General features: G+C 41.4%; 1 protein-coding gene across 11 annotated transcripts in view; it reads right to left on the minus strand.

Annotated features, from left to right (window-relative positions):
• Positions 1-21605, minus strand: part of CCDC91 (coiled-coil domain containing 91) — a 319151-nt gene that overhangs the window by 70625 nt on the left and 226921 nt on the right. For all 11 annotated transcript variants that reach the window (XM_043531633.1, XM_043531332.1, XM_043531592.1 and 8 more), the window contains 3 exons: positions 18990-19082; positions 18751-18819; positions 11080-11256 (listed from right to left, as the gene is read on the minus strand). In XM_043531633.1, coding sequence (XP_043387568.1) covers positions 11080-11256; positions 18751-18819; positions 18990-19082 — 339 coding nt within the window. The remainder of the gene's footprint in view (positions 1-11079; positions 11257-18750; positions 18820-18989; positions 19083-21605) is intronic.

The raw sequence follows: 21605 nt of genomic DNA on the forward strand, positions 1-21605 counted from the left end.
GATTAGAACACCTGCAGCCAATCAAGAAGCTGCTAGAATCAATTAAGGCAGGCTAATCAGGGCACCTGGGTTTTAAAAAGGAGCTCACTTCAGTTTGTGGTGTGCGTGTGAGGAGCTGGGAGCAAGAGGCACTAGGAGCTGAGAGTGAGAACACGGACTGTTGGAGGACTGAGGTGTACAAGCATTATCAGACACCAGGAGGAAGGTCCTATGGTGAGGATAAAGATGATGTTGGGAGGAGGCCATGGGGAAGTAGCCCAGGGAGTTATAGCTGTCACACAGCTGTTCCAGGAGGCACTCTAGACAGCTACATTCCACAGGGTCCTGGGCTGGAACCCGGAGTAGAGGGTGGGCCCGGGTTCCCCCCAAATCTCTCAACTCCTCGTCAGACACAGGAGGAGTCGACCTGGACTGTGGGTTCAGAAAAACGGCCAAGCTGAGGGCTGCCGTGAAGCTCCAAGGTGAGCAAATCCGCCAATAAGCGCAAGACCCACCAAGGTAGAGCAGGAACTTTGTCGCAGCAGTTATGATCTCTCAAACTCTCCTATTAGCGATCTCTGCATGCAGCTATTCTGAAGTTGTAGGTCAACTTATACTTAGTTATTTCTCGCATCAAACTCCCATTGACCTCCATGAGAATTTAACTAGAGGAAGGAGTAGAAAATAAAGTGTAACCACCTCAGAATTTGGCCTAAAATTAGAATAAGAAAAGCATTGTAATAGTGGAGTTTTGTTTCCATCCAGTACAAATCTCTCTTTATCCTGACAGATAAAGATCAAAAAGTTCACAAAAAGTCTGCCAAGAACACCATATGAAGGGCTCAATTCTGTGTCCTTAGAAACCTATAGTAAAAGTCCAACTGATATGATGGAGAGCATATTTGTCCCCTTGTCTGGGATACGGTTCAAATGTCTATGCCATTTAATCTGCTTTTCCTCTCTTTATTCTTCTTCCTGTTTTCAGCAGCAAGAACCAATGGATTGCAAAAAGATAATAAGAAATAAGAAAGAAGGCTGGGCTGTGAAGCTTATTCACCGGAAAATAGCATGTTGCCTTTGCGCACACACTGGTGTGGTAAGCTCTAGATCTATCTAGAAGGCAGTATCGATTGCAGCCATGTCCAAATTTCCTCCTGGCTCTGAACATTTGTTGTAAAACTACATTTAGGTCAAAGCCCTCAGTTAATTTTTATGGTTTTTAAAAAATACAATCCACGAATCATGAACAAAACAAAACAAACAATGGAGGAAGGCAGTGAGTGTGGATCTGTAGAGGCAGTGTACTTTGACAACTTCCATTACAACTGAGTAATTTTTCCTTCTCCATTGGGAATCATCTCTGCAGCGGCCCAATCCTGGGAAGCAGAATGGCAGTAACAAACCTTAGATGAGGACTCGGGAATAGTTAAAGATTAAAAATACAGTGTGGGAACCAGTTTGGAGTACTTCAGGTCCAGACAGGATGGAACCAAAGACTCCAGTGTAATAGAAGTTGGATGAATTTGTAAGACATCCTCTATTAGTCAACGTTTCAGTGAACTCTCCCAGTCAAAGTGGGCTAAAGTTTAAAGCCAGTAGAAAGTGGAGATGTCCCTTGAGGAGTGAGTTCTTCTCAAGCACTTTATGAAATGAGTAGTGGTCTATCACTGACATCCCATTTTGCTAGGAAATGCTGCCAAAAAACAGAACTACTTGTCTGGATCCATATGATTGTGGACTTAAACAACAAGACTCCACAATGATGCAAGCCTATTATAAAACAATGCTATATACTGGACTATTTTTTTTCAAAAAAGCTTAAAACTAACAAAACCTACTGCATCTAATAAATACTGTGGAGAGGGTTATCAAAAGATGTAAGGATGGCTCAAAAAACTGCTGCCTGCACCAAAACAAAAGGAAGCGAGAGCAGACTTCCATGGTTTCACAGTGTGAAATTCACACCAGATGTCAAGATCTGAGAGAGGGAGTGCACTTGGACCCAATAGTTGCTGATTTCTCAATGATTTTGGGAACTGTGGTGCCAATGAATGAACTCCCAAGAGTTGGGGGTGTGCAGAAGCAATTCTCAATGGGGAACTATCCGCTAGAGCAGTTATATTTGGCAAGAAAAAAGAAAAAAGTGACACCCACACATTTTCCTCTCCCTCATATTACCTTCCTTAATCGCCTATAGAGACTACGGATCCTGACCAACAAAGAAAATGGGAAGAGATGGGTGAAATTGAGCTATTTTAAATCTAGGGATCAGAAAGGGCCATTGTGTTTGTAACAAACAAGACTGGAAATTGGATTAATAAATCCATGATAATTTTTGGACAAACTTTTAATTTATGATGTTTTCAACCTTATCCACAATGAGGAAAAATATGACAAGACTAATACTACCATTCAGTCGAGACATTTACTGCAGACAAACAAAAAGGGGTGGGGGGGAAGTGCTCTTTTAGTCCACGTTCAGTTCCTTATGCATTTCACTACATAGCCTTCATTCATTTATATGGATGGAGAGTTGGGGAGGGGGAGGGGAAAAGGGGAGTAAAGGTCCTTCCAGAGATTCAGTCCAAAATTGATTCAGGCTTGCCAAGTCCATTGAAAGAAGCACTGCCTCAAGCACAAGTATAAATACCAATTTAAAACAAACAACAACAAAAAAAATCCATTTAGCAGCAGGGAGGTAGCCACTCACTTTTCAGGACTAAGTGCTGTATGTCCCAGCCATTTAGTTTTACTTTCTGAGCAACAGTAACACACTGGTATTCATAAACTGATGAAATACCTTCAAGCACAGGGAGTACCATCTTAAGAATTTCTAATTAATCAAGTTGTTTCAACCATTAAGACATTTACTGGTTTGCCAATAAAATTACATAGGACTTTCCAAAATAATAAATTATAAGTCATATTTCTGCAAGGAGCTACACTACATGAACCCTCAGTAATCTGAACATATTCAGTTGTCTTGATTGCTCAGAGGCTTACTGGGGAGAGACTACAGAGAAGCTCACATTTTTTTCCATAAGTTACTTGGCTAAACATGTGTTCCAAAATACATTTTCTTCATATATCTCAGTATCTCTCACTTGTGGCTTGGCTGAGTGAAGTACTGCAGCCTCAATTTTCCTGAAATACTTTCCCAGTGCAATGATCTTTACGTTTTGGTCCTTTTGCTCATGTCCAAAAGGAAGTAGATTTTATGTTGGTTCTTTTAATAAATGGGAGGTTTTTTTTAGTTATTTGCAGACATCAAAACTCTCTTCTCGTCCCTAAATTACCTGCTGTGAGGAATATGATTGTGGCAGATTTAGGTTCTTTCCCTTAATATTCAGAGTAAACTACTGAGAATTATCCACAATGCAGTACTGCAAATTCGACTTTAAAATTTTAGAAAATGATAGGAGGAGATACTTAGCCTTCATCTCTCTGGGAGGGCTACTAAACTCAACCTATAACGTAGACCTGATTTTCCAGGGCTTCAACTTCAATTTTATTTCTATTAATTTCTCCACTACTGTCTTTTATTGGTGTAAGAAAAGTTTTGCTCAATTGTTTCAACTATTTCTCTTGTATTTTTCAAGTCTGAATATCTGAAGTTTCTATGTCCACCTTGCTTGTAATTAGATTTGCAAATTTGTAAATTCATGGCACTACTCTGCTTATATTACCAACTACGCTGCTAAAAGACTGTCACACACTCTGTACTTTATCCAGAATATTTTGGATAGCATCATCCTATGTTCCCATTGTTTTTTCTGGCCTTCCAAAGGTTCAAGGATAGGGGAGCAGGTAGATCTCCGATAGACACACAGGGATACTCCCCATCTTTTTCTTGGCTTGGGGGAGAAACACACTCCCCACAGCTTCATTACACCATTGAATAGCGTGGTGAGAGCTCCCCCTCCAGTTTCAATCCATTTTAACTACCACAGGCTCCATAACATCCCCATTGCTTTTGAATTCAAAAATGTAATTTTGAAAAAAAAAATGCAGTGGGATAGTTTTCCTGTTCCTTTAGGCATTCTTTTCTGTATTCTGTATCTACTAGAAATATAGTAAACCCTGTTTGCATGGAAGTTGCCACTGTAAGATGCATATAGTGTACCTAAAATAGAAGAAAAATACTGTAGTTATGCCAGCATACATCTAACCTACTGAGCATATGACTTCCTTACCCATAATGACTTTTAAATGTGTGGTACAAAGACCATGAGGCCACTGTGCAAACACTACAGTATCTCTGTAATCAAGACTCTACTTATTTTAGGAAGTAGAGCGTCTTCTCCCCATACTGCATTTCAAAAATAAAAAGGATACAGAGAAACCCTCTCCTGAATAAAACAGGTCTCTTTTATAAATCTGACTATCCACCTGGATAACACATGTTTGAAAACTGAAAATCTCAGGATACTTTACTAAAAGGAAACAAACAGTCTCTTGGACTTACTAATACCTCACATCCTCTTGAGATACTGCTATAGCAAAAGCCTGACATTCCCTTGGTGATGTAATATATCTCATTTATCCCTGTCAGACTTATGAGGCCTCAAGGTACAGTATCTCTAGTTTAATATAAAAATCTCAGTTGCCCGAGTCAATATGTTCATGAAAACAAATGGAGTGCTGATGATGTTTTAATGGTACACACTCCCCCCAGAAAGGTCCTTTATCATGCTGAAACCAGGTTAAATTTTAATAGTTGACTTAATTGTGGAGAACTTTTACTTTAATTTACTATTTTTTAACTGGACACCAAATGATTCTGGTCACCCCCAACCAGCTTCCGAGACTGTTGCCAGAGCTATTAGCTTACAAGAATACATAAATAAAAAAACACCATAAAAACTGAGAAGCAGACTCTGTTTTCGACTACAGACTCTACACCTCTCTTGAGGTCTGAAACATGGAGAGTAACTATTTAATATGAGTGAGTTGTGTTAAATAAAAATTGCTTTTATTCAATGGGTGTTTAATTTGCATAAAATTATTTAAAAACCCACACAAAACTTATTTTATGAATCTACAAAAAGATTACTTTATTAACGGATCATTTGATGGCGTTGCCTGTGATAGCAGGGGACTAGGCTTGATGAGGTCCCTGCCAGTCCTACATTCCTTTCTGTCATTACCATTCAATAAATGTACACTTTTGTTTTCTTTTAGGTAACCTGCTTAGAAACTAAAGAAAGAATTCATATTATATGATTCAGCATAAGAACATAAGAATGATCATACTGGGTTAGATCAATGGTCCTTTTAGACCACCACCCTGTCTTCTGACAGGGACTGGTTTCCAGATGCTTCAGAGGGAATAAACAGAACAGAGCAACTATTGAATGATCCATCCCATTGTTCAGGCCCACCTTCTGGAAGTCTGAAATTACAGACACCCCATGCACGGGGTCACCTACCTGACCATCCTGGCTAATAGCCACTGATGGACCCATCCTCCACAAATTTACCTAATTCTTTTTTGAACCCAGTTATACTTTTGGCTTCCACAACATACCATGGCAATAAGTTCCACAGGTTGCCTGTGCTTGTGGGAAGAAGTACTTCTTTATGTTTGTTTTAAACTTGCTGTCTGTTAATTTCATTGGGTGAACCCTCATTCATGTGTTACGTGAAAGGGTAAACAACACTTCACTATTCACTTTCCCCACACCATTCACGGTTTTACAGACCTGTTTATAATCCCCACTTCGGCATCTCTTTTCTAAACTGAACAATCCCAGTGTGACGGTGCTCCCCATAAGGCTTTATGGAAATATGCCTTATGAATATATATAACTGGAATATGTTCTATGGTACATATGCCATGTAACATATCTATGTAAAGATTATGATCTACTGAATCTATTAATCCTATTTGTATGCATGTATCATTTTTGTATTCAAAGTTATGAATATGGGCCGTGTACTGGCTTGATTTCTGAATAACCTTAGTAGAGCATTTGGTCAGTTCCTGGAGAAAGGAATTTGCAAAGTTAAGTGCCCAACCAAGAAGCACTTAAGGAACAATGCATCCTGGAATGCTCCAATCCACATAAGAAGTCTTCCTGGAGACATTCAAGATATCATGTGGGCAATGGCTTCTGCCTGTAAAAACTGTGAGTCATGCATGGACAAGTGACTTGCCCAGGTGACTCCAGAACTCCATCTTGGAGCTGGACTTTGCATAGGAGAGAGGAGGGGGTCTCCACCCACAAGAAAAAGTCTATTTAAGCCTGTGGGAGATCTCTCCATTTTGTCTCCAGCTGGCCTCTCCACCCCCAAGGATACCTGAAAGAAACTGGAACAAAGGACAGTAACTACAAGGGGTGTGAGTGATTGCTGGACCCAGACTAGAAAGAGATTAGTCTGTAAAAGACAGCTTACTGGAACTGGTGAGGATTATCTGTGTATTCAGTTTGATTAGACATAGACTTGCATGTTTTATTTTATTTTGCTTGGTAATTCACTTTGTTCTGTTCGTTACTACTTGGAATCACTTAAATCCTACTTTCTGTATTTAATAAAATCACTTTTTACTTACTAATTAACCCAGAGTATGTATTAATAATTGGGGGGGGTGGGGGAGACAAACAGCTGTTCATCTCTCTATCCGTGTTATAGAGGGCGAACAATTTATGACTTTACCGTGTAAAAGCTTTATACAAGGTAAAACAGATTTATTCAGGGTTTGGAACCCATTGGGAGTTGGGCATCTGAGTGTCAAGGACAGGAACACTTCTGTAAGCTGCTTTCAATTAAACCTACAGCTGTTAGGGGACGTGGTTCAGACCTGGGTCTGGGTTTGCAGCAGGCTAGCGGGTCTGGCTCAAACCAGGCAGGGCACTGAAGTCCTAAGCTGCCAGGACAGGAAAGCAGGGGCAGAAGTAGTCTTCGCACATCAGGTGGCAGCTCCCAAGGGGTTTCTGTGATCCAACCCGTCACACCCAGTTTTTTAAATCAGTCCTAATATGGAAGCTGTTCCATACACCTAATATTTTTGTTGCCTTTTTCTGTACTTTTTATTCCCAATTCTAATGTAACTTTTTAAAAATGGGGCCACCAGAACAGCATGCAGTATTCCAGGTGTGGACATACCATGGATTTATATAATGGCATTATGATATTTTCTGTGATATTATCTATCCCCTTTCTAATGGTTTCTAACATTGATAGAGTTTTTGACTGCCAATGTATATTGAGTAGATTTCTTTCAGAGAACTATCCACAATGACTCCAAGATCTCTTTCTTGACTGATAACAGCTAATTTAGACCCCAACATTTTGTATCTATACTTGGGATTATGTTTTCCAATGTGCATTACTTTGCACTTATCAGCATTGAATTTCATCTGCCATTCTGTTGACAATTTACCCCATTTTGTGAGATCCCTTTGTAACTCTTCACAGTCAGCTTTGGACATAACTATCTTGAGTCCAGCAGAACTGGAATCCTAAGTGCTTTATTATTTCTATGTGAAAACTGCAGTGATGTTGTAGCAGAGTTTGGTTTTAGGATATGAGAGAGACAAGATAGGGGGTGAGGTAATATATTTGATTGAACCTACTCCTGTTGGTGGAAGGGACAAGCTTTCGAGCTAGACAGAGCTCTTCTTTAACTGAAAATTGGCAGTTTGAATAAATATTGTAACTGACTGACTTTATTTTAGGTTTTCTAGGAATTCCTTGAACTTTTGCAACTTCCTCCGAATTCTCTGAATACAATACTCCATAATAACAACTTTTTGATTTCCTATGTAATAAACCATTTAATCTTCAGTTCCCCATTCAAAACAAAGAGACTGATACAAGGATCCAGGGCCTTGGTATGTTTTTTTCCTGAAGCCAGTGGTACAACCTTATCAACATAGTTGTACTCTTAAGACTTGGGGTTTATACCTATACTGTATGATCCTCACCACTCAAATTTTATCTCATTAGATTTTCTGGAATTTTACAGATACTGCGTAAAGCTACTCCCCCTCATATGCAAATCTAATACATCTTTCTTACATATAGTTTCTACTCCAGTACTACAATACCCCATTGATTTTTGGAGCATTCAAACATGTTTCAGAAATGTTTTATGACAAGGTTCTTTTCCTTTGCCAGACATTCTAGTTAATCCATATTTGCTTCTAAGCATTTCACATTTGTATATATAACTTCTCAGCTTTTAACTTGCATGGCATTGACTGAAGTTCTTTTTCTTGGTCCTGGGCAGTTTTAAGATAAACCGAATTTCTGTTTTTCCATTGTTAACCCTGTGTCTACGCCCAACTGCACAATCTCCTTGATCTTCATGGCTAGTTGTGGATTTTTCTGGGTTTTTGATTCTATTTTGTCTTGCTCTGGGTTGACTTTCTGACATCAAAATTTGTTTCAGCTGTCCTCTACTTCTAGGTGGATTTTTATCCCACGGGAAGTTTCAGAGTTTTACAAATGTCTTCAGCTTCTCGCATTGTTTTCAATCATCACTGCTAGGGTCATGATTCCATGCCATAGAGTCTCACTGCTATTCACCTTAAATACAGGAGATGTCTATATTGGCTCTTTTTCTTCTGTTTTTGCAGACTATTGTGCTAGGGCAGAAATGCTCCACGTCCTTAACACTGACATGCTTCATTTCTCTTCCTTCTTGTAGTTTGCAGTTTGGACTATTTCTTCATATTAAATTAAAACACGATAAAAATCTCTATGGTTATATGTATCTACGTTTTTCATATCACATTCACCACCATGATATTTGAATACCTTCCAAATTTATGAAAAAGTGTACTCAAATATATTTGTATTTCTCAGCATATAGGTTATGTTATTTCTTTCCCTTGCTGTTAATTTCAGAAAGCTAAGCAAAAGAAGTGGGTTTGTCAGTGATATTCATGCTGATCTTTCCTAGTACTGGGTTCTAGATATATTTGCCAGTCACAGAGAAATTTCTGCCTCCTGCACTTGCAAACTTTGTGGCCCGAGGGCCACATCGCGGTTGCGAAATAGTATGGAGTGCCGGGTAGAGAAGGCTGTGCCTCTGCAAACAGCCTGGCCCCCATCCCCTATCCGCCCCCTCCCACTTCTCACACCCTAACTGCCCCCCTCAGAACCCCTGACCCATCCAACACCCCCCCACTCCTTGTCTCCTGACCGCCCGCTCCGGGGACCCCTGCCCTGACCGCCCCCCTGGGACCCCATCCCCTATCCAACCCCCCCGCTCCGTCCCCTGACTGCCCCGACACCTATCCACACCTCTGCCCCCTGACAGGGCTCCCGGGACCCCCGAACCATCCACCATCCCCTGACCACCCCCTCCCAGGACCCCCATCCCTAACTGTCCCCCCAGGACCCAACCCCCTCCCGCTCCCTGTCCCCACCTCCCAGGACCCCCCCGACACCCCACCCCCATCCAACCCCCTCTGCTTCCTGTCTCTTGACCTCCCTCCTCCCCGAAACTATGCCCCATCCGACCGCCCCCTGTCCCCCGACTGCCCCCCAGGACCTCCTGTTCCCCCCTCACCATGCCACTCAGAGTGGCAGGACAGGCTTATTGGAGAGCCTGGGAGATGGGCGGGCCCAAGCCGCGCTGCCTGCACGGCAGCGTAGCTGCGGGGGAGGGGCCAGGGGCTAGCCTCTCCGGCCAGGAGCTCAGGAGCTGGGCAGGACGGTCCTGCGGGCCATAGTCTGCCCACCTCTGATCTAGGTGCTTACAGATTGTTTATACGTTTTACTTTTTACCATCTTGGAAATAAATACTTAAGCGGGTTATCCTTTGTAAACAGCAATTGCAAGAGAATAAAATTTTGCTTGTGTCTGCCAAAAGAATAAAGCATAATGATAGAATAACTCGAATGTCAAATATGATTCTGCTTCGTAAGCTTATGGTCAGACACACAATGTTAGCAAACTAATTGCCTGTCCTAATAGGTAATCTGCAAGATGTGCCAGATGTACCACCTGACTTTCAGTTGACCAATATGATAAACTAAAGCTTCATCTGACATCTACCGGTTATAAACTGTTAATTTCTATGTGACACGCCCAGATTAGTTCAGCAGGAAAAACATTTTTGTTTGACTTCCAGAATTTTATTATAGTGATATCTTATTTACTAGTGTCATTTATCCAAACATATACAAATTATGGACACATAATACAGGAATCACTTTATTTACCAGTTTATTTAATAGCATAATGCATAATTTTGCACTGCTTTAGGGCAGGAAATGAAGAAGAATACGGTATCCAGTTAAACTGAAAGAGGAGAACGTATGTAGGGAAAATGCATCCTGTTTCTTAACAGATGTTCTATAGACTTGCTGTGACTTGCTAAAGTCTATTACACTTGAAATGATAAAGTTTTTGTTTTTGCTTATGTAGGGTTTACAGAATCATGGTAAAAAGTTAGAAATTCAACATCTGAATTAAATTCATTTTGCTCAAAGCCATTCTTTGGACATTTTGGACCAATATCAAAATAGGATGCCAACAATCCAGTGGATTTCTTGGCTGCCTACTGAAAAAAAGAGGATGTTATAATGGACGAGACAACATGGTTTTCGGAAGAATGTATAACCATCATTGCAACATATTTAATTTGTAGTTGCTATTATCTCCTTTAAAGCATGGTTGGGAAAGACTCTGTTTCAGCTTGTATAAGTAACACATACTCAACCCTCATTGGAGCATTAATATCGCTTAAGAATTTCTCTAGAAAAGTCTCACTAGTCACTGGTTTTTTCATCCAATCTCCATTGCTTTCTCTGACATCATTCTATATAGTATCTTAGAATAATTAGTGTATAAATAATGAATCACTGGAATTCTAACCAAATGTAAAAGAAAGACAAATCTGATGTTGAATTCTAAGTATAAATACAAGATACTTCATGTCCTGAGAATACAAAAGACAGACATGTTTATGGTAATTAATATGCTGTTAAAGTGCCTAGAACCGTATACATGTTTTGATCAAAACTGAATGTTTACATTTTTAAAGGCTCTAACTAAACATTATGTAGTCATTCAGAGGAGTTTAAACCAGGCTTTTGAAACAATAAAAAACACAAACAGCTCTATGCAAAGGTAAAGTGTACTCACTTGACTGGTTTTTCTTTGCTCTTGCACAGCCTCCTGAACAGCTTGAGCAATCTTTTCTTTGTCTTTGGCACACTCGGCCTGCCATATTTCTCTTTCTTCTGCATGAATTTTCTCCATGTTTCTCCTTTCCTCTTCAACTGCTTTTAAAATGGCCTCTTGCATTACTTCTTTTTCAATCTTTGAAACAAATAAAGCAAAAGCGAATGACAAAAAATACTGAATGCCTGAATCACTTAATTTAGAAGGATTGGCAGGCTTATGCGATATAAGAACAGCAGACATTTTCACTTCTATATCACTAGTGCATATCTGGGCCTAGGACGGTAGTGCCCCCAAAAATATTACCATGGCTATTTGTTAGTTAATAAAAAATGAACTGCTGATTGGAGAACTTTGGTAGCAGTGTCGGTTCAGCCTGCACATGTGCTGCTCACTGTGCTCGGCCATGAGGCTGGCCAACATCCTCAGTTCCTCTACTGCAGAGTCAATGACAAGAAACTCTGAAACAGAGGAGTGGAGGAGCACCCATAGTGAAACACATCTTGAAGAACCATCATTACTGCACAAGGTGAGTAACTTCCTCGTCTTTGAGTTGTGTCCCTATAGGTGTTCCGCTGTAGGTGACTCCTTGAGGTTGGGGCTTCGGAGTTGAGACTGTGATAGATGATAGTACTGAAACTGTCGTCTATGGTAGAGTCCCCCAGGATGGCACAGTGTTCTGTGAAGGTATGCGCAGATGCCTAGGTAGCTGCTCTGTAGATTTCTGATATAGGGATACCCTTGGAGAAGGTGACTGCCGAGGAGACCAATCTCATAGAATGAGTGCATATTGGAGATGGGAGTGTTGTGCTGTGAATTGGATAATGGAGTTTGATACAGTTAGATACCCATTTGGAGAGTCTTTAAGCTGAAATCAATGTGCCTTTTAACCTATCTGCAATGGAGAGGAAGAGGAAGAGTCTCAGAGATTTTCTAAAAATTCTTGTCCTGTCCTCACGTCCAGTGTATGGAGGATGGCTTCCCTATTATCCTGATGAAGTTTGGGATAAATGGTCAGAAGGTAAATGAGTTGATTCATGTGAAATATGGAAGTCACCTTGGGAGTGAACTTTGGATGTAGTCTAAGTGTGACTTTGTCAGGGAAGAACACTGTGAAGGGGCAATGCTCTGTCAGAGCCGCTATCTCCTCTTTCATTCTTGCAGAGGTGATGGCGATTAGGAATGCTGTCTTCATGGAAAGGTGAGTTAAAGAACAAGAGGCCATGGGTTCAAATGGAAGTCTGGTCAGTCCTTTTAACACTAGGTTGAGATCCCATTGTGGGGGTAGGATGTCTGGATTGAGGAAACACATTCACTATGCCTTTGAGAAACCTCTTTGTAGTCAGGTGGGAAAAACTGAGTACCCTTCTATCTGCGGGTAGAAGGTTGCAACTGCTGCTCAGTCTACTTTTAGCAAGTAAATAGAGTGTCCTGATTTCTTGAGAGTCAACAGATAATCTAGGATTATAGGTAGAGGGGCTATATCTAGCGTGACACCTTAGGGCTGGCACCGGATTCAAAATCTAGTCCCCGTCTGTAGGTGGGTACAACAGGTAGCTACTTTTCTACTATGTAGTAACACTTTCTGAATGTCCTCAGATTTTCAGTATTCTCAGGTTGGGATGGAGAATGCGCCTCTCGTGCTGTGATAGAAGATAAGGAGTGATTGGAAGAATCATTGGCGGACATAGTGCCAGTTGTGACAGGTAAGGATACCATGTCTGTCTGGGACAGGAGAGAGCAATCAGTATGATGTTTGCTTTTTCTCTATTTTCAAGAGAACTTTCAGTAATAGAGGGAATGGGGGAAAGGTGTAAAGAAAGCCCTTGTCCCACGAGAGGAAGAGAGTGTCTTCCATGATGTGCATCCGATCTCTGCTCTGGAGCAGTACTGTAGACATTTTTTGTTCTGGTAATTGGCTAACAAGTTTATTGTTGGTGGCCCCCATTGTCAGAATATATCATGGAGTATCATCAAATCTCCCATTGGTGGTCATGTGGCAAGACTATCCACTGTCGTGTTGTGCGCTCCCGATACGTAGGCTGCTGATATTGTGACATTATGGGAACTGCACCAGTTCCATAGCTTTAGTGCTTCCAAGCATAGAAAGGGTGATCAGTTGCCTCCTTGTCGGTTTATGTAATATATGCAGACCATATTGTCCATCATGACTTGTGTGTGAGCCTTTGATCAGCAGGAGGAAGTGGGCACACATTTCTGACCACTCAGAGTTCGAGTAGATTGATGTGAAGGCACGTCTCTGATGGAGACCATTTGTCCTGCAGTGTGAGATCGTTGAGATGTATGCCCCATCCTATGACGGATGCACTGATGGTCAGGAGTAACGACGGGGAAAGCCCAACAAAGAGGATTCCCATGCAGTTGTTTATTGGGTCTTTCCATCAATCCAAGGATTGTTTGACCTTGGTGGGCATCAATAGTAGTTTGTTTATGTTGTCTCTGTCTGGTCTGTAAACGGAACTGAACCATGCTTGAAGGTATCTCATGTGCAGTCTGGCATGAACAATAACCAATGTGCCCACGGCCATATGCCCCAAAAGTTGAAGGCAGTGTCTGGTTGGAATCTGTGGTCTGGATTGCACTGTCTCTAGAAGCGTGGAGAGGCTGAGGAATCTGTGATGTGGGAGGAGCGCCTCACATGAAAGAGTCAAGGTAGGCTCCTATGAATTCTAGCCTCTGTACAAAAGTTAATGTTGATTTTTGTGCATTGATTTGAAGGCCCAGATTCCGGAATAGATCCGGTGTGGTACGGGTGTTGGCAAAGGAACGTACTTTGAGAAGACAATCAGTTAGGTTAGGAAAAATTACGATGCCCTGTGAGTGTAAATGGGCCACCACTATTGAAAGAACCATGGAGAATACTCTGGGGACCAATGAGAGGCCAAAAGGGAGTGCCAGTAGTGGCCTCGGTCTAGCATAAACCTGAGGTACCATCTGTGACTCGGTATGATTGAGATGTGGAAATATGCATCTTGAAGGTCGAGGACTGAGAACCAGTCTCCTTTTTCTAATGCTGGAATAATTATTGCTAATGTGACCATCTTGAACTTCTGAGCCTTGACAAATTTGTTGAGTACTCTGAGATCTAGTATGGGTCTCCAACCTCCTTTTTTCTTAGGAATCAGGAAGTAGCAAAAGTAAATGTGCCTCTTCGGTGTGTGGGCACTGGCTCTACAGCTCCTCTCGTAATAGGCTCTTGTGAGAAGAGTCTCTGAAGGAGGACGGGGAAAGGTGTTTGGGGAGGGTGAAATGGATGGAGTACCCATCTCGATTGATCTCCAACAACCACCATTTGCCAAAGCTTATCTACTCTCAGGTGCTGCGAAATGGGGTGAGACAGCATCCAAAGGGAGGGGTGAGGTTTTCCAGGATCAGGTGATGTTGAGGAGAATGTTCTATGGGCACTTTGACCAATCCATCAAAACTGTTGCTTTGAGGTGGAAGGTTAAGAGGAAGTGGCTTGCAAACACAATGATTTCCACCTAGGGAACCTGGACTTCTTCCTCGGAGGTTCATATGACCTCTGAGATAGATATTGTGATGAGTGGGCTTTAAATGATGGCTGAAGGCTATACTTTCTCTTATATCCAATGTGAAGATCCTGAAGGATTGAAGAGTAGCCCTGGAGTCTTTTAAGGTGTGGAGAGAGGTGTCAGTCTTTTCCACAAACAGCTTTGTCCCTTCAAAAGGAAGGGCCTCTACAGTTCTTTAAGCCTCATTTGAGAAGCTGAATAGGTGAAACCAAGAATCTCGTTTCATCATGATGGCAGTCAAGATGAAATATGCCGCTGTATCAGCTGCATCAAGTGCAGACTGGAGAGATGTTTTAGCCACCAGTTGGATTTCATGGACATTGGCCTTCAATTGTTCCTTACGAGAATCTGGGAGTTGCTCAATAAAGGAGTTCAGTTTTAAGTAATTCTGATATCGTATTTCACCAGTAAGGCTTGACAGTTTGCAATGCAGAACTGGAGAGCAGCTAAGGAGTATGTTTTCCTGCCAAAAAGATCCCGTCACTTCCAGTTTCAGTCATAGGGGGTGGATTTAAATTGGTGTTGCCGGCCCTTTGAGTTGACTGCATCCACTATGATCAAGTGGGAGGCGAGTGGGAGAAGAGAAACTCCATGTCTTTCACCAGCATGCAATACTTTTTCTCAGCCTGCTTACATGTTGGTGGGACCGACATGGGGATCTGTCATATGATTTTGGCTGGGTTCAAGAGTGCCTTGCTAATAGGGAGTGTGACACTGCACCCCATAGTCTTAACAGTGATATTATATATATGAGATATGATTATGGCATAATTCTGATGTATTTTATGCAAGATAGGTCATGTGAGATATCATTGGAAGGGTTATGATTTAGTGAATATGATTATCCTATTTGTATGCATGTATACTTTTTGTATCTGAAGTTAAGAATATTGACAGTGTATCTGTGTTACAATTGTGTTTACACCTGGGGAACGCCCACTAGGCAAAAGACTGTCAGTCTAGATGGCTGGCTGGGAAGGGCCCATTCAAGCCAATGAACCATTAGGGAGAACAATAGGCCTGAGAAGGATCTTATCTCCCACCTGAGGGTCTTCCTGAGGACACAGTAAACAGCCTCTGACTCAGGGCTGCCATGACACTATGGGGTCATGTGACCAAGTCACCTGGTACTGGACTCCATCTTGGAATACCAAAGTTTTTCCACTGACTGGAGTGAGAACGAAGTTTGGAGACAAAGGGCTCCTGCCATATGCAAAAGCTATTTAAGACAGGAGAGTGACATCATTGTGGTTCTTCACTAACTCCCCACCCAAAGAGACTCTGGGAAACATCTGAGGAACAAAGACTGAACTGCGGGTGGAAGTGTTGGACCCAGGCTAAACAGGATTTTTAGTCTGTGAAAGGAAAACTTGGGGTTTTTAAGTTGTAAGCAAGCACAGCTGGCCCCTTAAGAATCTCTGAGGCGTGCTTGAATCATCATTTAGGGTGAGAAGATGCTACTCATATCCAATCTCTTTAGTATATTAAGCATAGACTGTGTTTCTGTTTGCTAGGTAATCTGCTTTGATCTGTTTGTATCCCTTATAATTCACTTAAAAACCTATCTTTTGTAATTAATATATTTGGTTTTGCTTTATCACAAACCACTGTGTGGGAGTCATAACGAAGCAAAAAGCTGTTGTATATTTTCTCTCCACATTGAGGGAGGGGGCAAATTTCATGAGCTTACGATGTACAGATCTCTGTGCAGCATAAAACAGTATAATTTTGGGTTTACACTCCAGAGTGGGGGTGCACTTGAGCAGCTGGGCAGTTCCTTAGCTGTAGCCTCCTCGTGCAGAGCTGATCACAGCGGTCTGTATGTACTGCAACTGGGTGTGTCCCTACCTGTACGTATGCTGGTATCTGGGAGAGGGCATGGCAGGCTGGCCAAAGCAGTACAGTGTAAATGGAGCCCAGTCTGGTGGGTCAAGAGGGGGCTCTGTGGTACCCCAGTTCCAGGGGCACCCCTAGGGAAACCCTACTCTGGAGGAGGCAGAAGAATGTAAAATGTCCACTAGCTTCTGGTGTGACTCAGAGATCATTTTCAGCTCAATCAGGGCTCACTGTGGGAACCGATGGCCCTTTTCTTAGAGGCCTTACGTTAGTGGCTCATGGACATCTACTTGGGCTCACCTCCCTTTGAAGTAGAAGGTTGTAATGAGATTTCTCACTGACTGGGGGACCACTGAAGGGCTGCCTCCCTGAGTAGGACTTTGAGCCTCAGTTCTCTTTCTTTTCTGGATCTGGGCTTCAGCTGCTGGACCAAACCACATTTCTGTTGGATGTGTTTCTCTCCCAGGCAGCAGTAACACTGAGTGTCCATCAGTCACTGGGATAGATTCCTTGCAACTGAGACACTTCTTGAAGCCCAGAGAGCCAGGCTCTGTCCAGGGGGGGTCCCCCGACAGGGGGTTGAAGAAAGCACCAAGTCCTTCCGCCCTCCCCGCTCTTTTTTTTTTTTTTTTAAGGCAGCAGCCAAATAAAAGACAGATGAAGAAAAGAAAAAGAAGCTTCAAATGTAGCTAACAGTTAACAATTCTAAAGAGGTTATCAATCTGCTAACGAACAGCTAAAGCATTGTCTCTAGCCAGGAGCGATGGAGACTGAGGAGGGTTTGCCAATGAATCCTGGCTAATCTCATGGCAGAGCCCGGGGAACAGCGCATGCACAGGCTGGATGGACTCTGCTACCAAACTTCTCCAATCAGCAGCAGAGGGATGGACACACACCTACAGTGGAGCAAGGATAGAGACACTTACAGTGGAGCACCCATAGGGATACTACTCGAAGAAGAATGGGGACTAAACGAGCCTCTCAACCCCAGACGCGGTGTCTCCAGGCCAGGGTTGAGGCATATGAGTAGGGCAATGTGGAAAAAACTTGCATATGCACTTTTGTTCTGTGGTTAAATATAGCACTTCAGTCTTTTCCAATTATTAATTTTAAAATAATTTAAAGATAAAATGAATATATCTTTCCCTATAAGTATGAAGAAAAAGAAGTGGCCTAAGAGTGGAATAAAGGCACAGGTGTTCCAGAGAGTCTTATTAACCTTCCAGACCCAAATATTAAGTTCCACAGCCTTGAGATTCAAGAGAGTTGACAACTAGCCACAGGTAACCACTATCAACCAGCAGGCAAATTACATATGTGGATCACCAGAGAAAACCAGATGTTTTTGATCCTGTAATAGACTGGGGCCAAATCAATTGTGTCTGTTTCTTGACATATGGTGTTACAGATTTTCCCAGAGTCTTAAAAGATAGGCAATTATTTTGTCCATAAAGATACCTGACTTTTGTGCTGGATTATATACCAAGATTTGATATGCAAATATAACCTAGAAATTATCACCTAATTCCCTTATCTGATAATTTTACTGTGTCCAAGGCATTCATGAATGAAAAGCACTAAACAAATCAGACAGAAAAGGTGAAATGTAAACTTTTTATTAAAAATAATATACATTGAATCACATAGGACAGTTCAAATAGATTAAATTTAATTGAATGAAATATTTTGTCAATACTTTTAAAATTTTCTATTAAGGATACAGGATACGTATTAGACTATTAACTCACACATACTTAGGTTTTTCTTCTGGAAATGACATTTCTGTTGTAAAATATTAAATAAAACACAATGTTAAGTTCTTGACAAATGCAATGACAACTCCGGTATCTGTTCTTGAAATAAAAAACAAAACACCAGTGCAGCCAGCTGGACATTATGAAAACAGATTGTTTTGTTTAGATACCACAAATAACTATACTGTAATAACCCAATGACTCAACATCATGAAAAAGGCAAATGAATACTGGTGCTATTTTCATTAGTAGAATATAAGAAATAATATTCTGCATCAGTGGTTAGCAGATTTCCATGATATACAAATCATCAGAGATTAAGAGGCTAATTATGACCCTTTGTAAAAGTAGTTGAAATCATACATATTTAGTGGACCTGGACTTTCATGGATCTAGTCTTAGAATCAGAGCCCAATTTCTGAACATGACACTCCTGAAATGAAACATGTGGTATTTATGTTGTATATCTACTATTTAATTAGAATTACCTTAGCAGCAGCTGCCAAAGCCTCTTTACTTCTATTCTGTTGTTCCTCCAAACATTTTTCCAGTGCTTCCTGCCAATATGTAAAATAAAGTTGTAACACCGCATATGAGGAGTGGGTAGAAATTGGTTCAAACACTCAAAATATTTAGAACCTGATCCCACTCCCATTAAAGTAGATGGCAAAGCTCCTATTGACTTCTGTAGTATAGGATCAAGCACTTGATGTACTCAAAGCATTACCTTATGTTTCTGTGATTGTTGCATCAAAGCTTCTTCTACTTTTTGTGCTAACACTTCTTTCTCTGTATCCAGCATATCAAGAAGTCTCTGATGCTATAAGAGAAAATAATCGTATTATTGCAATCTTAGCCTTGTAGTACCACAAGAAAAAGGAGTTGGTGAAACACTGTTAACTAGACATGAATTTTGCGTATATGACCAGTGGAAAAACTAGAATTGGTTAAACTAATAGAGATAAGTTCCTTAATACCAGCAGCAATGAAGGGCACTACAAGTAACATGAAATATATCTGATAAATTAATAATTTTCCATTATTTTTCCTCAAACTTATGTACACAAAATAAAATAAAATTATATTAATAAATTGGGTTATGCCACCCAGATAATAATTATTCTTACAAAACCTGTGAACATAGCCATGGCAAAATTACTTAATGCATATTTATTTAAATACATATGTGGAATTTAACAAAAAGTGTGGATATACTAACTTTAATCTGAATATAAATCTATGTGAAAGAGAGCAACTATAAATGCTCATATCTATACAACCAATTTAGACCCCATACAGTTTTAAGGTCAGAAGATAAGAGCAAAAATTGCTGCTTTATTCCAATTTTCTTGTAATTTAAAACATTTTTCAAGGAGACAGTGAATGCTGACAATAAGTGACCAAGTACTTTATGTCTGCTTATATAATCTGTCATCACTGTTTCTTATTATAATCCTTTCATCTATGTTTTTCAAGAAACCAAGTAAAGCATGCACAAGATGTGGTTTGCCTTTTAAAAAGTCTGAGCTGTGATGAAAATCTAAAAGTTATTAATGGAAAGTATTGATGCCACGTGTATTTGTCAAGACAACTGGCTAGCAAATCAGTAAACCTAAGCACATGCTGTTTAAGTGACGATTATAGTAACTTGAAATCACATGTACAGTATCAGTAAAAAATAACATTTCATAAGACCAAAACAAATACATGAAATAAATTTATAACAATATACTAGTTAAAAATATATTGACTATAAAGCCCTCACCTTGCAAACACATAAGCACCAGCTTACCTTTAAGCATGGATAGTCCTAACTATATAACTCTACAGGAGGTGTGGGCAAACTTTTCGGCCTGAAGGCCACATTGGGGTTGTGAAACAGTATGGAAGGCCCATCCCACTTCCCACCCCGTCTGCTACCCTCAGAACACCTGACCGCCCCTTCCCGGGAGCGCCCCCCACACCACCCCCCCATCTCCCTGTTCCCTGACTGCCCCGCCCCCTATCCACAGCCCTGCTCCCTGACAGGTCTGCCTGACCCATCCAACTCCCTCCACTCCTTGTCCCCTGTCAGGGTTCCTTCCCCACTCTGAACTCTAGGGTACAGATGTGGGGACCTGCATGAAAGGACCCCCTAAGCTTATTCTTACCAGTTTAGGTTAAAAACTTCCCTAAAGTACAAACTTCGCCTTGTCCTTGAACAGTATGCTGCCACCACCAAGCGTTTTAAACAAAGAACAGGGAAAGAGACCACTTGGAGACGTCTTCCCCCAAAATATCCCCCCAAGCCCTACACACCCCCTTTCCTGGGGAGGCTTGAGAATAATATCCTAACCAATTGGTTACAAAATTATCAAAGACCCAAACCCCTGGATCTTGGAACAATGGAAAAAATCAGTCAGGTTCTTAAAAGAAGGATTTTATTAAAAAAGAAAGGTACAAATCATTTCTGTAAAATCAGGATTGAAAATACTTTACAGGGTATTCAAATTCAAAACACAGAGGATTCCCCTCTGGGCAAAACCTTAAAGTTACAGAAATCAGGAATAAACCTCCCTCTTAACACAGGAAAAATTCACATAAAACAAAAGAAACTAATCTGCCTTGCCTGTCTTACCTATACTGGTTGCAATATTGGAGACTTGGATTAGGATGGGTTAGAGAAGATGGATTTCTGTCTGGCCTCTCTCAGTCCCAAGAGAGAACTACCACGTAAACGAAGAGCACAAACAAAAGCCTTCCCCTCCCCAAGATTTGAAAGTATCTTGTCCCCTATTGGTCCTTTGGGTCAGGTGCCAGCCAGGTTAGCTCAGCTTCTTAACCCTTTACAGGAAACAGGATGTTGCCTCTGGCCAGGAGGGATTTTACAGCACTGTATACAGAAAGGTGATTACCCTTCCCTTTATATTTATGACATCCCCTGACTGCCCCCTCCCGGGACCCCCATCCCTAACTGCCTCCCCAGGACCCCACCCCTTATCCAACCCCCCCTACTCCCTGTCTCCTGACAGCCCTCCCCCCCAACTTCCACCCCATCCAACTGCCCCATCTGCCCCCCCCCCCCCCGGGACCTCCTGCCCTTTATCCAACCCCCTCTCCCCCCTCAGGGCGGCAGGACAGGCTTATGGGAGGTGGGTGGGCGCAAGCTGTGCTGCTGGTGTGGCGAGCAGGACGTTCCCACGGGCCGGATGTGGCCTGTAGGCTGTAGTTTGCCCACCTTTGATCTACAGCATGAAATCTACTAATGTTTTATTTATGAGTTTGTCTAATACCAGCATGAAATCTATTATCAAGCTGCAATGGTATTATGAGACATTTTTATATATGAAGAGAATACAAAAAT

Source organism: Chelonia mydas, chromosome 1, assembly GCF_015237465.2.
Source record: "Chelonia mydas isolate rCheMyd1 chromosome 1, rCheMyd1.pri.v2, whole genome shotgun sequence".
In the NCBI taxonomy this organism is placed as follows: domain Eukaryota; kingdom Metazoa; phylum Chordata; order Testudines; family Cheloniidae; genus Chelonia; species Chelonia mydas.